Source organism: Actinia tenebrosa, unplaced genomic scaffold (assembly GCF_029948245.1).
Source record: "Actinia tenebrosa isolate PJP-AT-01 unplaced genomic scaffold, QUT_ActTen_1.0 PGA_scaffold9__36_contigs__length_13948895, whole genome shotgun sequence".
Taxonomy (NCBI): domain Eukaryota; kingdom Metazoa; phylum Cnidaria; class Anthozoa; order Actiniaria; family Actiniidae; genus Actinia; species Actinia tenebrosa.
Genome location: NW_028292586.1, coordinates 12,646,026 through 12,662,205, shown reverse-complemented (window position 1 = coordinate 12,662,205; position 16,180 = coordinate 12,646,026). Strand labels below are relative to the sequence as shown.

The following is a 16,180-nucleotide window of genomic DNA, read 5'->3' as shown; positions in this document are numbered from 1 at the left end:
ATTCAACATGATTATTAAGCTGTTCGAGAAGTATGATTTATAAATAAAATGAGCTTAAATTTGGTTCTTGAAAGATGTTATTGTATAAAGACCTACTAGACTTTCACTCTAAAAAGCTAAAAAATATTCAAAAACATTACCAAACGCCAATTTACTGCCAAAGAAATGAGTCATTTTGCATTTTGCATTGCCTTTTGCATTATTTTTTATTTTGTCTCAGTTGTTCTTGTCAACTGTTTATATGAATGGAAGCTTTGTTTTTTTAAGTAAACCTCATTTTTTGCTCACCTTGACCAGTTTTCAAGTCTGTATTTGGTCTTGATTTGTCCTAATTTTCGATCTCAATGAAAGACATCCGAGGGTAAATTTCACTAAACTTGATATTGTATTGGATTATACTGTAGTTAGCTTTCGTTTTTCTTTAAGTAAAAGAGATACAAAGCCTAAAATTGTCGGCCTTGGAAAACTTTTTGAAGAATCTTCCATGAACAAAACTAGCCCCTGGGGGTGGTGGTAAGTTGTGTACAAAATTCCTAAGTGGGAGAGTATACTCGCGCAAAAAAACAAAAAACGATGTAGTGCATTTTGATTTGATTTCACTGCATGGTTTTTATTATGGGAGAAATTATCATCATTTCGAATAAAAAATAATTGAAGACTTTTTCCCCGATCTTATTTTTACCTTTCAGTTTCATTCAAATTGTTCTCCCTGTGATTTCCGTATCGGGAGCTCCGCTTTTAGGCAGTGCCTAAATATATATTAGCATATTTACATTAATATTTTAAATTGTATCATATAGCTAGTTAAATAATGTTAGATGATGTACAGAATTATAGAGTAATCAATGGAAATAAATGATAATTGAAATAGGTTTCGCTTAGAAGAGTAGTAGAAAACAATTCCTTACATTATTTATTTGTTGTTTCTTTTTTCGTTCGATTTGTCTTGTTTTTGCGTTTTGCTGAAACACTGGTATACGGCTCATCTTGTTTTTAGCCTTCATTGTCTGACATTCCCGTCACAGATACTTAACAGCATGTTCATGAACCTGAAACACCGTAGTAAATAAAGAGAAAGAGAGATGGAGGGGGATGCTAAAAAGCACTTTTGTTTTAAAAATTGTTGTTTTTCTTCATAAGGGAACTCAAACTTATTATTTTTATTTCTGTACTCTATTTAACTTTTGATTAACCTAACTATTTCTCTTTTAAGCACCACCCGAACCGAACTCGTCCAACATACTAAGGCACATTAAGGGTTACATGATATTAATGGATATTGCACTGGTGATGTGGAACTTTTCAATTTAGGTAAAGGCCGCACCTAATATTAAAAAATAATATACTTATCGCTGTTTATTACAATTTGAATTTGACTAATTTCATTTATTACTACTTCAATATAATTGCAAGCTTTGAAAATTATTTTATTTTATTTTATTTTCCAAGGTTTTTGCTTCCAAAGAAAAGGTGAAGAGAGTCAAAATTATTTTTTAGATAATTAGAATTTCTAGTTTTTAATTTTCTAATTTTTAGATAGTTGAAATTTCTTATTTTTAATTTTTTTATTTTTAGATAGTTAAAATTCATTATTTTTAATTTTTTTATTTTTAGATTGTTAAAATTTCTTATTTTTTATTTTTTTATTTTTAGATAGTTAAAATTTTTATTTTTTATTTTTTTTATTTTTAGATATTTAAAATTTTTTATTTTTAATTTTTTTAAATTTTAGATTGTTAAAATTTCTTTTTTTTTTTTTTTTTTTTTTTTTTAGATAATTAAAATTTCTTATTTTTAATTTTTTAATTTTTAGATTGTTAAAATTTCTTATTTTTTATTTTTTTATTTTTAGATATTTAAAATTTTTTATTTTTAATTTTTTTAAATTTTAGATTGTTAAAATTTCTTTTTTTTTTATTATTATTTTTTTATTTTTAGATAATTAAAATTTCTTATTTTTAATTTTTTTATTTTTAGATTGTTAAAATTTCTTATTTTTTTATTTTTAGATAGTTAAAATTTTTTATTTTTTACTTTTTTATTTTTAGATTGTTAAAATTTCTTATTTTTGATTTTTTAAATTTTAGATTGTTAAATTTCTTTTTTTTTTTTTTTGATTTTTTTATTTTTAAATAATTAAAATTTCTTATTTTTAATTTTTAATTTTTTGATAATTAAATTTTTGTTTTTAATTATTTTATTTCGTATTTTATGTAGATTTATTATAACCACCGTTCGAGAACTAATTAATTAAAAAATACCACATGCATTTGATGAAAGTAGCTAAAGACCACGAGTGTGTAGTAAGGGGTATTTCCTAAAATTATACTTTTGTGTATTCGTAGATGTGATATTAAAAGGAAATACTTTAATACTCTAAGAATTAAGGAAAAATGCGACTTGATTTGATGAAAATGTGTGGTGAACTTTTGGTCAGAGCCAAAATACCTTCCATTTAAATAAGCAACCAGTTTCTTTTTGAAAACTGCGAATGTAGAAGGTGAAGGCAGTGCCATTTTAACAATAATGTTCATTAATTATTCTCGAATGGTCGTATTTCCTATACAGTTGTAATTGTAATGCAGCATGTTTTAACAATAACAATTAGGCTAACAGGAAGAGGTGAAAATCCGTTTTGTTTCCTAAGAAAATAAAATTCCTTTTTTTAGGTATGTAGGCGTCATAGATGTTGTTTTTTTATTTTTCTTTCTATTCAATAAAACATTTTTAAAAATGAAAAAAAAATTTAGAAAAAAAAAAGAATTTGTCCTATTTTGTTTCCATTCCATGTGGCGAGTACATTCTGTTAAAGTGCTCCCGAAGGATTGCTGCAGATCTAAAGGAATTGCACAGAATTATAATTACTTTGAGATCTAGATGGCTTTCTTAGTAATTAAAATTTTGTTATGCGTGCTTTCAACCTTTCTCTAAATTTAAATATTGATAGATAGATAGATAGATAGATAGATAGATAGATAGATAGATAGATAGATAGATAGATAGATAGATAGATAGATAGATAGATAGATAGATAGATAGATAGATAGATAGATAGATAGATAGATAGATAGATAGATAGATAGATAGATAGATAGATAGATAGATAAGTAAGATAAGATAGATAGATAAGATAGATAAAACTTTATTTTACCACGGTATAAAGATCAGGATTTACAAAATGTTTGAAATAATCAACTAATATACATTAAGTTTAATCTAATATAATGAAATAAAATAAAAAACCTGCTTTCCATGAATGCCGTGCTTTACTATACGTAATAGGTTTCCAATGTTAAATGGGAGAATAAAAAAAACAAAACGATTTCTACATATTTGCGATGTACGGTTCTTTGAGCCTATAGATACAAAAAAAATATTAGAGCATGCGCACTTGATATATGACCTATACATTAAAACTTGGTGGATTTTGCAATAGACCCCTCATGGAGTTCCATACCTAAGCTACCACATTTTTTTAAAAAGCTCTTTTCACATTAAAATGTAAAAATCCTTTGAGGATACCAACACAGTAGTGAAATTTTATCTAACAAAAAATCTACCGAAAGGGATTTTGGTTGTGTGAAGTATGAAACGTCACAAGGGCGGATCCGGTAGGGGGGCAAAGGGAAACTCAAGCCCCCCCCCCTTCAGCAGGAAAAAACGATGTTTTTTTAATATTTTTTTTCCGTTGAGTTGACTGAAGAAACTTAATTAACCCCCCATCCCCACCTCCCCTACCATATCACGCATTTATTGTTTATTTTTTTTTTCTTCTTTCTAATTTCAACCTTTTCTTAAGAGCAGATGTCCACTAATATCGAGCAAAATCGAGAATTCGCGGTCACAGTCAAAATTTCGAATTTGCTCCTTTTTGGTTTGCTGGAAGGTATTACCGAGTAAACAAACGTGGTGTAGTTAGTTTTTCAAAAAACCGCTAAAACTCTGAGAAATCCGAGAAAAACTGTTGGCCTAGCGGCGATCTCAAAAGTATGCAAATTTTCAGTTGAATCAAACCAGTCCAAAAACAACTAACGCATACAGAATAGGAAAAAGATATGAAAACTATATTTTAATAAATTGATAGAAGAGATGTTTGAGACTTGATTGGGTATAAAAAAATGGTTTTAGCTATTTATTGAAAGCGGTCAGATGATATTTTGAATTGAGTGGTATTCACTCATAGATGTGACCCTTGCTACGCCAAAAAAATAATAATCAAGTGCGCAATTTTTTTTCTCAATGAAACTCACGTCATGAACTAATTAGATGTTCTTCTAGAACATATCCAAAAATCAGTTTGGGTTATTGTATTTTGTGTTCATATACGGAGGCCGTGAACATTGGGCATTTTCGACATATAGCGTGACTGAAATCGACAAGTGTTTGATGATTCTGGTCGCTATTTTCTCATTCGTTTCTATTTTCATCCGGAATTAAAGCCCGAAAATGCATTTCCTTTAAAAAAATACCTTTTATTAGTAATTTACATTGTTCTAGCAGTTTATTTATTTATGTAAAATGTACAATTCGTATTTCTCCTAACACTTTTTTTATCTTCTAAAATGTCTGCTAATTTCCACAAGTTTTATACACTGACATAACAAAATCCCCACTCTTTTTCCCCTTTTTTTCAATAGATTATCAGCTATATCATATATTTTTGCTTGAAAATCAAACAATAAATATTATTGCTGAACAGATTTAGGGTCTATAATAAAGCTCTTACTGGCACTCGAGCAGGTAGAACCTCTTTGTCTTTCTATTTTCTTCTTTAATCAGCGATATTGAGAAGCAAGCAGAAAAACTATAGAAATAGGCCAGGAGCGAGTTAGCTATTACTAGCAGATTCAGATTAGTCACACAATTACGCAAATTCGAAACTTGGTTTAAGTAATGCGAAGATATTGAATCAAGCTCACGTCACATGAAATAGAAGCACAGGTATCCCAAATTTGCCAAAAGCATTTTCCAATAAAGATGTTGCTCAAAGCTAGTTAGTATTTAAACAATTTTGAGTACTGGACTCTAACTAAACAAAGTTGCCATATTCTTAATTTGCATGACTAGTTCACTATGTTTTAAATATCTAATCGAAACTGACAAAAAATCAATGGAAGAAACGTAAACCTTAATTATATCTGAGTGTTAATTCAACTACAGGTTGTGATATTTTGATTCGCAAGAAATCGATCGCAGAGATTAAAAATGACTTACCTACATGAGGAAATAAAAGCAATAAAATAACCGCAATACAAAGAGCATGAAAGGCAGTGATTTTCATTTGAATGATAACCATGATAATTCTGACAACGTTCAGAAGATGCAGTTAGCAGCGAGTTGTGTTGCTTCACAGCGATAAATTATTTATCTTTGATAATTACTCGGCTGTGGCTGACCTTTCATACTTTAGCACTTTATATAGATTAATAGTCAGTAACGCAAACATAGTGATGCGATTGAAAGAATGAACAAAAGTAACGCAGAATAGCAATGCTTTGAGTTAATGTCATATTTTCCATTCTCTTCTTCATGTTTATTTCTTTTAATTTTTTAAAATTATTTTTTAATATTTATATTATTGATCGGCGTTTTCATAGGTACCGCCGCACTGATACAATATAATACTAAAGTGAAATATTCTGTTACAGCTAAAGCTATTTTATTTGTTTATTGAAAATTTCCTTCAGTATTTATGCATGATGGCACTAATAGTGATGCAAAGTGACAGCTTTTTTCAAATGAAATGTGCTGGGGATAAGCCTTCCATCGGCTGGTCATTAAAAAAATGTTTTGGAGATTACAATCATAAAAAAGACTTTAAAATGAAATCAAGTAAAACTTTTTATTTATTAGATTTTGTGGCTTCCTCGTTTGTTTTTCTGTGGCCTACAGCTTGTTTAATATTTAAATCTAACAACAACAACAACAACAAAAAATGATAAAATATGTATATGTATATGTATAAAAATGTGGATAAGATGGGATTCGAACCCACCAAAAGAAATTCAAAAACTCGATTCCACTGTGCCATACGCCCGAGACATCCGCAGAGTTGAGGCGGCGTATGGACTTCGGACCTGACGGCGTTTAAATCCTTCTGCCCTTGGGTGCACGAATTACGCAAGAAAATGTTCTAGCCAAAGCATCAGGGGAGAGACTAGCCGCCCCAGACCATATCGGCTAATCCCTTGCATCTCTGCCACGCACTGAAAATACAATGTTAAAAAGTCTAGTCTATTCGGTGCATTGTTTTCGCGGCTATTGTTATGCTAACTGACCTTGAACCGTGGTCCAGTGGATAAATCGTTGTCTTTCAAGATGGGAGGGTTAGCACTTGGATGGGTGACCAAAACATTGTAGCTACTCACTCTTGTTTCTTTTTTTCCGTTTTTTTTTTTTTTTTTTTTTTTTGACTTTTAATAGAATAGATAGAAAAATGAAACTCTTCTAATTAATGAGTAAACTATTTCCGTCTACCCAAATCCGTCATTTGCCGGCCATTTAGTTAGACTGATTAATTAAGACCTTCTAAAAACACTCCCATGATATCATGAGAAATTACTGGTAATTATTGTCATCAATTTGATATCTATCAAAAATGCATTGCAGTTCTATCGTTTTATGTTTTTGTTTTTTTTTAACTGTTGCACTTTTTATTAATTTACAAATGATTAAGCATTAGCAGTATACTTATTCAAATCTTAAATTGGAGCAGAAGAAATTTTGAGATACCATCATTCACGGCCTGACTGTCGCCTGACTGTTTTCCAGCTCGTCATCATATGGCAGACTCTCTACTATTAGTCTGCAGGGATTGATAGGTAGTGCTTTGGTTTCCAATATGCAGGGGTTCATACGGGTGTTGCTCATTATTATTATCGTGCTGCATAGGGGAATCCACAGACCTTGTGCCAAGGGGCTCGTACACTGGTCCATGTGTCCCTTGAATAGAAGTGTTTGGCATCAGATTGAGTTCCTGATAATTACTGGTATCTTCAGAAGAGTGGGCTCCGTTAGGATTTACATCTTCAACTGAAAGTTGGATGGTTTCATATACTGGTCCAGTTCGTACAGACTGTTGTGCAAGTGATGTTACAACTGCTGCTGGTGTGTTTCCTTCCAACTCAAGGTCGTTCTAAATGATAGAAATAAAGGGGGAAAATGCTACAACTCATCATGTTAAAAAGGTTGTATTTACAGACTAATTTAGCAAAAATATGTGGTGTACCTCATAGCTTTCTCTAGAAGAAGCCTTCTTAAGTGTTTTGCTAAATTGGAATGGAAAAAAAAGTAAATGTGCTTAAAGACTCCTAGTCAACTACAATGCACTGCGCGTCGGAAGCAATGTAATGCTATGGCTTGAACCATGTTCTCTGCCAGGGAAAATGGCGGTTTTGTATGTGAAGGTTGGAATTCCAGTTCCATTCTTGTTATTCTTGTTAGAGGTTTTACGACCACTTGAAGCTTTCCGCAATTTTAGTAACAGAATATCTAAGGTCGATTTCAAAAGTTGTGATGTCTAACAGCTGGAAGACCAAAAAGTTATAATGTCACAAAGAGAATCTGTCTAAAAAATTCAACCTACTTGCTGTAGAATAAAAGGAAGGAAACTTTGATAATTTGCAGAGAACCTTGGCTTAGCAAATTTGAAGAAATTGTGCTCCGCCAGTGCATGAAAGAGCTTCGAGAGTGATGTAGGCGAACAATGTAATAAAGGGGACGCGTGTATTAGGATTCTTTTAACAACACTGTGTATGGGAAAACACAGCAAAATCCCCAAACCTGCATCCATTATGATCTAAATTATAAAAACAATAATATATATATATTTAGAAACGTTTGGTTTGGTACCTCTTTTGGGCTTGGCTTTCTTTTCTACCTAAAAAAAAATACTTTGGAAAAATGGATCTTGAATACAGCTGCATCGCCATGTTTTGAAAAGTTATAGCTACTTCATATATCAAATTAATTGTACATGTAGAGATGCAGCTACTGTTCAATAAACGAGAATTACAAAGTAAACTTACTGCTCAGTTGAACTCTTCTTTTTAGGTATGAAAATTGTAGTAAGTCAAAACCAAGAGAGAGAACAAGGATGGCAATAATGATTACCAGGACTGTAGAAGCTGCTAGAAAAGAGTGGGGATGAATATCAAAGTACACAATGCAGCAAAAAACGTTAATGGTTCCTTATTTCTGTTTATGTTCCTTCTCTTCCTTCTGTTCCTTATTTGTTTTGTTTGTTTTTGTTTGTTTGTTTGTTTTGTTTTGATGTTGTTGTTTTTGTTTCTTTTTCTTTTTTCTTTTTTCTTTTTTCTTTTTTCTTTTTTCTTTTTCTTTTGGTTGTTTTGTTTTGTTTCATTTCAAACGCTAAATGACACTTATGTTTCTTTATTATATATGTGTTTCTCACTTTCTGTTTTATACTTACAGGATTTTGTTCCTTCCTTTGGAAAGTGCTTCGTTGCTAATACAAGAATAGAAGAGAGAACGGAAAATGATTATAGTTGGAAAAAGTTCTCAGAATTCTCATTATCTCCAAACTAGGCCCAATAAGATTACACTATTATTTTATCAAATTCGAAGGACATTTATCTTTATCTTTCCTCATACGAACCACATATAGAAGCTGCTTTGTCTGCTGTGGTATTTATAGTCTTGGCACTTCCTTCATCCCTCACACATTCCCATATTTGTTTCATGCAGTTATCATGAACATCTATGTTTTCCCACAAACTATGTTCTTTGTTATCATATACGTATACTCAAGCCGCTTTGAATCAGTGACGTCATCATATTTTATCCAATTAGCTTTGTTTACGACTTCCTTCATGTAGATTGTGTATCTTGTTATGTTGCCACCATTGTCATCTGGTTCTTTCCACTTCAAAAATACTAAGAGTTTCGATCCTGTAGCTTTCAGCAGAGCTGTCATCAACTTTGGCATTGTTGGCTTACCTTACAAGAACGTATTAAAAAAGATGACTGAACCTTATATTTAACAAAGGATGATAAAACACATCCTGGTTTCACTGTGCCAGCTTTTCAACACAAACTCACTAAGTTGGAATTGAAACCGAATCGCAATCGTTGGATTGTGCAGGCGCTAATTAATACTGATGGATTATTCTATATATGATAACAATTGATGTTGAATTATTATGTATGATAATTCAGAATCAGATAAAAATATCTGTCCGTTCACCCTATTAGCTTTTAGTGTGCGCAATACCTTATTCAATGAATAATACATTGTGTACCCAATATTTATGTAAAGTAATATCATTGCATAAGCCCATAGGGCCTGCAGTAATATACAACACAAACACACAAAACTGTTCCAGAGAAACGAGAAATTAGGATTACCTTATTGAGTCATCTCGATGTTATACATACCTGTTCTCTTTGTTCTGATAATTTTGGAAGACACCACTCCATATCCAACAATATTCCTGGCATACACTTTGACCGTGTATTGTGTGTTTGTCTTCAGCCCTGTTATAACAGTATGGGTATTCACTGTGATCACTGGGGGCTTGGTACTGACTACCAGTAAGTAACCAGTGACAACGAGTCCACCATCATTAGCAGGTTTGTACCATGTAACATTTATGGATGATGCTTCGACATCGGTGAACGTTAAAGAAGCAGGACCTGGGGGAACTGTAGGAAATCCCTTATTGTTGGAAATATACTCAAACGGCTCGACTTGGCATATTATAAAATTGAAATTGCACAAGAAAAGTACATACAAACTTTCACGATTGCTTTCTGAATAAACTTACACAGTTGAGTAACATTGATGATGTGTTCATCACTTCCCAGGATGTTTGTTGTTCGACACTTGTACTGTCCATAGTCCCCTTGGTCAGTAGCTGTCAGTACTGTCACCTCACTACCCCCGGGTACAATGATGACACCTGTAGTGATCTGTTGATTTGTTGGTTTGTACCATGATATCCGTGGTGCAGGTAAACCAGTTGCAAAACATCTGAGATGAATACTGTTGCCATTCCATGATTTGGATTTTGAAGTCGAATAAGACTCATTAACAGCTGGTTTGACTGCGATAATAAACATGACAAATAGTAAAATGAATATAAAACCACGCAAAATGTACACCATGAACAAAATCACAATACATCACCCATCATCTTCATTACAACAAAAGGAACAACATCTGGAACAAAAGCAGCAGCTGCAACAGTGGCAGCTATAACGCAATAAGCATAAGCTGCTCATGTTTAACTTACAATAGACAGTCACAACAGTTTGTGCAGTGACCAGTCTCTCATTCGGGTTGTTCCTCGCCTGACACTCATACGTCCCATTCTGGTATCTCCTAATGTTTGCTATCCTCAATGTAGCACTTCCCATTCCCGTACTCATGCTGACTTGACTTTCTCTCTGTACCCACGTGATTTTAGGTGTCGGTGGACCGATAGCAGTACATTTTATAACTAGATCCTGACCTTCTCCTATACCCTTATCTAGAGGTGGTTGTTTAACAAACTGGGGAGTAACTGATGAAGAATATAATAGCAATGTATGATTTAACTGACACTTAGATTAATGCTCAATCCAGCCGATTTTGTTTGTTTATTTTTGTTTTCTTTTTTCAGAAGCAACTTATTTATTTATTTATTTATTTATTTATTTATTTATTTATTTATTTATTTATTTATTATAACTCCCCCGACATGCGATAAGAGTAATAGAAGCAATCCGGCCATACCTGCGGTAGTTAATTGTGCCGAATATATGGTGTTTGGTTTCCCTTCTTCAACAATCCCTGCAACATACTGATTGGTATCGTTGAGAGTAACATTCGTTAGTTTGAACCAAACGTATCCTGCACTGATATTACCAACCCAGTGGACTCTTCCTTTGTAACGTAAAGCATTTTTGTCCAAATCCGTACTAAGCACAACATTATTTGATCTGTCTACGTAGATAAACTGTGGTTTAACTACTCCATCGTATAACAGTCCCCAACTCGCTTCAAATATGCGATGTCCATTGGTTGAGTTCCACATGAAGAAAGCATCTTGACCAACATTTCGTATCATAGGGCTTGGACTTCTTATGCCACTTCCTAAAAAGGGCGAAAGAGATTAAGAAATATATTGGGATTGACACTTGCATTTTGTGTGTGTTTGCCAATTATTTCTTTTCTGAAAGTAAAGCTTGCGCGATATTTTTTTAGGTGAAGTACTTGCTAGCCGAAATTTGTCTTCAGATTCAGAAAGAAAATAAACGACCCCAAAAAGAATAAGAAATCGAATAGGCGAATCAAATAAGGAAAGACGAGAAAATGACTTGTTTGCCTGAACTCCTCATGCATAAACTTCCGCTATACCGTGACGCTATCTTAATTTAAACTTTGCTTCTAGCTCGATCATTTAATGGTTACATGCATTTAGTAAGTCAGTTAATTATATGCCTCTGTTATATGTGGCTTGTTTTTAACGGAATTAAAATTTAAAAAGGGAAACGTGAATGCACGTTCGTTATTTTAATTACAATATTAGAGTAATATTAAGAACCAGCTATACTTATGTAAAAATTGGTAGCATGATTAACTTACCCACCAGAGGAAACGAAAACAGAACACAAAGAATGAGCAATCTACTAATTAAAATACTTTCCATTTGGAAACAAAAATCAAGATAAATGTGATAAAAATAAAAGACATCAATATGTTACGAATAGCAAGTTATGTTGCTTCAGAGCGAGAACTTATTCATATGTCGATCATTGCCTGTGCGTTATCATGACCTTTTTGCTATTTTCAACAACCGCCCTCTCTTTTCCTATAAACGTGATCGTAATCTCCGTTCTTTTTTGGTCAAGGGAGTTCTTCCTTCTAACAAAGAACCTGGTACTTTTCGCTGTTCTCGTAAACGTTGTTATACTTGTCCTCACATAGCCTCTCACACTTCTGTTGTCGGTCCTAAATCTTTTGTTAAAATCACTGACCATTTTGTTTGTACCACTTCTAATGTTGTATATTGTATTAAATGTACCCGCTGTAATCTTTTATATGTGGGTGAGACTGGCCGCCGTCTTGGTGATCGCATTTGCAATCATCTTTATGATATTCGCAATAACGATCCCACCAAACCAGTTTCCCGCCATTTTAATCTAGCTAACCATTCTCTTTCTGACTTCATTGTTTTCGGTCTTTCTTTGCTTAACGGCAACAATGATTGTCGCAAGACCAAAGAAATGCGGCTTATTCACCTATTGGGCACTCTTAGTCCCAACGGGATTAATGAACGCTTTATTTTCAACTAACCTTTCCTTTTGTCTTTTGATTGTTTGTTTTTGTTTCCTTGCCTACCTTGCTCTCATTGGTTTCTTTTGTCTTATTCTATCATATATACACTCCTTTCTACCACTTCTTTCTCTTTTACTCCGACGAAGGACTAGCGTCCGAAACGTCAGTAAGTTTTTTCATCTTTCCACGGTGTATAATTTACCTTTTCATCATTACTGTTTCATTAGAAACACCGACGCAGTTCACACTAGTTTTAGCTAGTTATATCTTTTTGTTTGATCACTTTATGCAGATTAGTTACTGGTAACGCAAACATTACTAGTACGTAAGCTAAAAAAACGTTCTCTTGCTTTGAAAAATGCAATTTGTAGCTTTGTTGCAAACGAATATGATATTGAAATATGGTTGTTAAAATACTTAGGGACATAATCAGTTTATTCGGTTAAGCATCAAGTTACCCAGATAATTGTGTGCACATCGAGTCTCACCGAGTGCATGCACACCGAGTAATCCATAAGAATAATGCACACACTGAATCATCCATGGGAGGGATGAGTTCATCGGGTAGCCTGTATAAATACCGGGCCTGATCCTAACGAAATGAAAAAATATCCATATGAATGAGTCGCACTACGAGTCGTCCATGTGACCGACGTGCACACTGGGTCGTCCTTAAAAATCATGTGCACACAGAGTTGCCCATAGAAATATCGGGGTATCTATCGATAGATAGATAGATATTAGAAATTTCTATTAATACTGATGGGCATACCAAGTCATCAATGAAAATGATGCGCGTACCGAGTTATCCATAAAAAATGATGCATACCCATAATTCCAGGTATACGGAATTATCCATAAAAACCATGCACATGCAGACCTGCCATTAGAAATACTGAGTTGTTGATAACAATAATGCACACCATAGTTAGTATGTTATGTTATGTTATGTATGTTATGTGCACACGCAGGGTTATCCAAAGAAATGATGCGCGCTTCAATTTGGTCAGTGGAATACCAAGTTATCCAGTGAAATGATGGGCACCAAGACTTTCCTATTATGAAATACCGAGTCATCCACAGAAAAATATTTACACACCGGTTTTTTCATAGGAATAAAGTACACGCAGGTTCGCCCATGGAACTGATCCAATTATACATCGAAATAATGTTGGCGATAAATAAAGTTAAATTATTTGTATTATTAAAAGTTTGAATTCCTGTTCTTCGACATTCGCACTAAAATTACGGAGACAAGTAGTGAATTTGCAATTTATTAATACTTATTTTAAAAATAACTTAACTTCATTTTATTTGTAGTGTTTTGGAATATACTGTATTAATAGGTTTACTGGGCAAAAAAAAAAAAAAAAAAAAAAAAAAAAAGGACGATCTTTGAGCAAATCGTTTCCCTGTCTAGTTTTTTATATAACAGTTTCCATTTTATTAGTAATAACAACGTGTTTCGTTCCCAATAGAAAGGGGTTGATACGGGTGGATCTCTGGGTCATTAGAATGGGCTATAGATTCCTTGATTCTTTCGCCAAGGGACTTATACAGTGGTCCTTGGACACTTTGTTCAGATGTATTTAGGAAATCAAGGTCCTCATAATGTTGGGGATTATTTGGTGTAAAAGCTTTATGTAGTGTTTAATAAACGAGCAGGAGTGTTTTATCAGGTTTAAAAGTTTTTAGTAATATATACAGTATGAGTGGCCGTGTTGTATGCGATATACGAACTCGAGGCGTAGCCGAGTGATTGTATATCGCATACAACACGGCCACTCATACTGTAGATTGCTTATCAAACGTCTAGGTTAGTTCCTTTGTGTTTCACTAAAATTTTCAAAATTGAAGTGAATCTGCCCAAGAAAATCCAAGTTCAAGTTTATGCAAATAAAGACAAATCTATATCAGATATAAAACCTCCTTCATGGTCGTGATTTCTATTGTGTTTTCCTCATGAATTATTCATGAGTTTGATAAGACCTGATAAAACACGATCTGCGAGTTTAATGAACGGCTTCATAAACGCGTGAATAATTAACGAATTTTGAACGGCTAAGAAATCCCATGTGGAATCATACAGCATAACAAATATAATAGAAAAGTAGTCAATTCTCAGGGGAAGAAATTTCTAGGTGGACCTTAAAGATTAACATATTTTTGTTTGGAAGTTATTGCATCAGTTTAAATGAAAATGCCTCCAAAGCGGATGTTTCGGAAATCAAAAAGTGCTTTAGAAGAACAAGCTTTTTTACAGAAATCTGTACCTAGGTCGACACGTTACGTGACAAAATGGTCGTTCAATATTTTTGTCTCTTGGCAAACTGCAAGGTCAAATAAAAATTCCGTTTTGGAAGAGATTGGATTCAAAGCCGAAGTCGATAAAATTCAAAGTCTTGAAACTAATATCGTGAACATGACGGAGGATTCATTGAATTTGTGGCTAACAAAATTTGTCCAGGAAATTTGCAAAGAGAACGGACAGAGATATCTCCCGAGATCTTTGCACAGCATTATATGTGGTCTCCAACGCCATTTGGAAGAGGGAAATGGAGGTGAAGCTGTTAGATTGAATTGTTAGATAAAGGGGACAGAAGGTAAAACATTTTGACACTTGTTTCACTATTATATATTGGCCAGTTATAATGACATTTAAAAAGTACGTTTTCTTGAATGTTTATGTTTGTTGCTAATTGAATTTTATATCATTGAATGAGTTTTCTAGGCACCTTATAACATGGGTGTACATTTAGTAAGCTTTGGGTCTTTATCAGTGTATTTCTAATGAGAGTAATCTTTATATAAAGATTTCCCTCATTAGAAATTCACTGATAAAGGCCCTAAATTTAAGAATTGTACACATATTATAAGGTACCTTGATAGCTCGCTCATTAACATAATTATCATAACAATCGTTTTACTCATTCAGCCCCGCTTTCCCCCGAGGCCGAAATGAAATCCCCCCCGGGCTTTAAGAATCACACGTTATTACCAGGGTATAAAGATTCATTCACGTGACTAATTTCATTGATTTCATTGGAGTAAGAGCTCGTTAATTATTCATGAGTTTATGAAGAAGCCTTGTAATATCATTGGTAGTGGTATGGTTTCATATTGCGGTCCAGTGTTGGCAAGCGCCTGTGCAAGTGATGTTGTAACAGCGGATACTACATTCTCGTCCATCTCAAGTTCGTTCTTATATAAATGTGAAAAAAAAAAAAAGGTTTTACAATTTTGAGTAACAATCCACGCAGTTGATAACCATATAAAATTATCATCACTCACATCGTAGATTTACTCGTTGGCAGCTTTGCTGGTAGTTGTTCTGAAAATACACCAATAAAAGAACAATAATACTTATTAAGCTTATTAGCTTAATTTCTGTCAAGTGTAATCCTTTATAAACAAAGTTAATTGATTAATTAAGTAATTATTAGCTTATAATAAAGACCAGTAATTGGTCCCGACACTAACGCTCACTAACAGTCTAATTAACACACACTCACAATTTTAATTTTTCTTTCTTTCTTGAGCAAAAAAACTGAAATTGAAACCAAGAGAGAGAACGATAATTGTGATAATGACTCCAAGTACAATTGTGACTGTTGTGAGAAAATAATAAACATAAATGAAAAATAAGTACAAATAAATAATTTATATACATGGTATGGGGTTTTCAGTTATTGCTATTATTGTTTGTTCTTACACTATCTCGAATCTCCTGTATCGGAATCAATTTAAGCTAGAAAGTCGTGCGATCAGAATAGTTTGGGTTTCCTGTGGCAAATGATCCCATGAGTCTTTGCGCTTAGAAGAAGACCTCATGGCCGCCACTTAAAAATTTGTTCTTAATAACTTTCATCGTTTTTTCGTCAGAAGAACAAAAACTCAGTT

General features: G+C 33.2%; 2 protein-coding genes and 1 long non-coding RNA gene across 3 annotated transcripts; 1 reads left to right on the top strand and 2 right to left on the bottom strand.

The window, feature by feature from the left end:
* Window positions 1-7,093: 7,093 nt before the first annotated feature.
* Window positions 7,094-9,799, top strand: LOC148904880 (uncharacterized). Its single transcript, XR_016118863.1, has 2 exons — window positions 7,094-7,187; window positions 8,434-9,799. It is a non-coding gene; the product is annotated as an uncharacterized LOC148904880 (long non-coding RNA).
* LOC148904879 (immunoglobulin superfamily member 22-like) lies at window positions 9,215-10,093 on the bottom strand. The gene is made up of 2 exons (XM_089025065.1): window positions 9,786-10,093; window positions 9,215-9,663 (listed from the first exon to the last, which is right to left on the bottom strand). The coding sequence occupies exons 1-2, from the start codon at window positions 10,078-10,080 to the stop codon at window positions 9,368-9,370; spliced, it is 591 nt and encodes a 196-aa protein (XP_088881191.1). The 5' UTR covers window positions 10,081-10,093; the 3' UTR covers window positions 9,215-9,367.
* Window positions 10,094-10,143: 50 nt separating this feature from the next.
* LOC148904878 (protein amalgam-like) lies at window positions 10,144-11,651 on the bottom strand. Its single transcript, XM_089024542.1, has 3 exons — window positions 11,645-11,651; window positions 10,736-11,095; window positions 10,144-10,523 (listed from the first exon to the last, which is right to left on the bottom strand). The coding sequence occupies exons 1-3, from the start codon at window positions 11,649-11,651 to the stop codon at window positions 10,144-10,146; spliced, it is 747 nt and encodes a 248-aa protein (XP_088880668.1).
* Window positions 11,652-16,180: the final 4,529 nt, after the last annotated feature.

What these genes read in the sequence shown, in the direction of transcription:
- LOC148904879 (XM_089025065.1), bottom strand. Translation starts at nt 10,080, where the DNA reads ATGTTTATTATCGCAGTCAAACCAGCTGTTAATGAGTCTTATTCGACT. An exon ending in CATCAATGTTACTCAACTGT is followed by an intron (nt 9,664 to 9,785) that starts GTAAGTTTATTC and finishes GATTTCCTACAG; the next exon opens with TTCCCCCAGGTCCTGCTTCT.
- LOC148904878 (XM_089024542.1), bottom strand. An exon ending in GGCACAATTAACTACCGCAG is followed by an intron (nt 10,524 to 10,735) that starts GTATGGCCGGAT and finishes ATTCTTCATCAG; the next exon opens with TTACTCCCCAGTTTGTTAAA.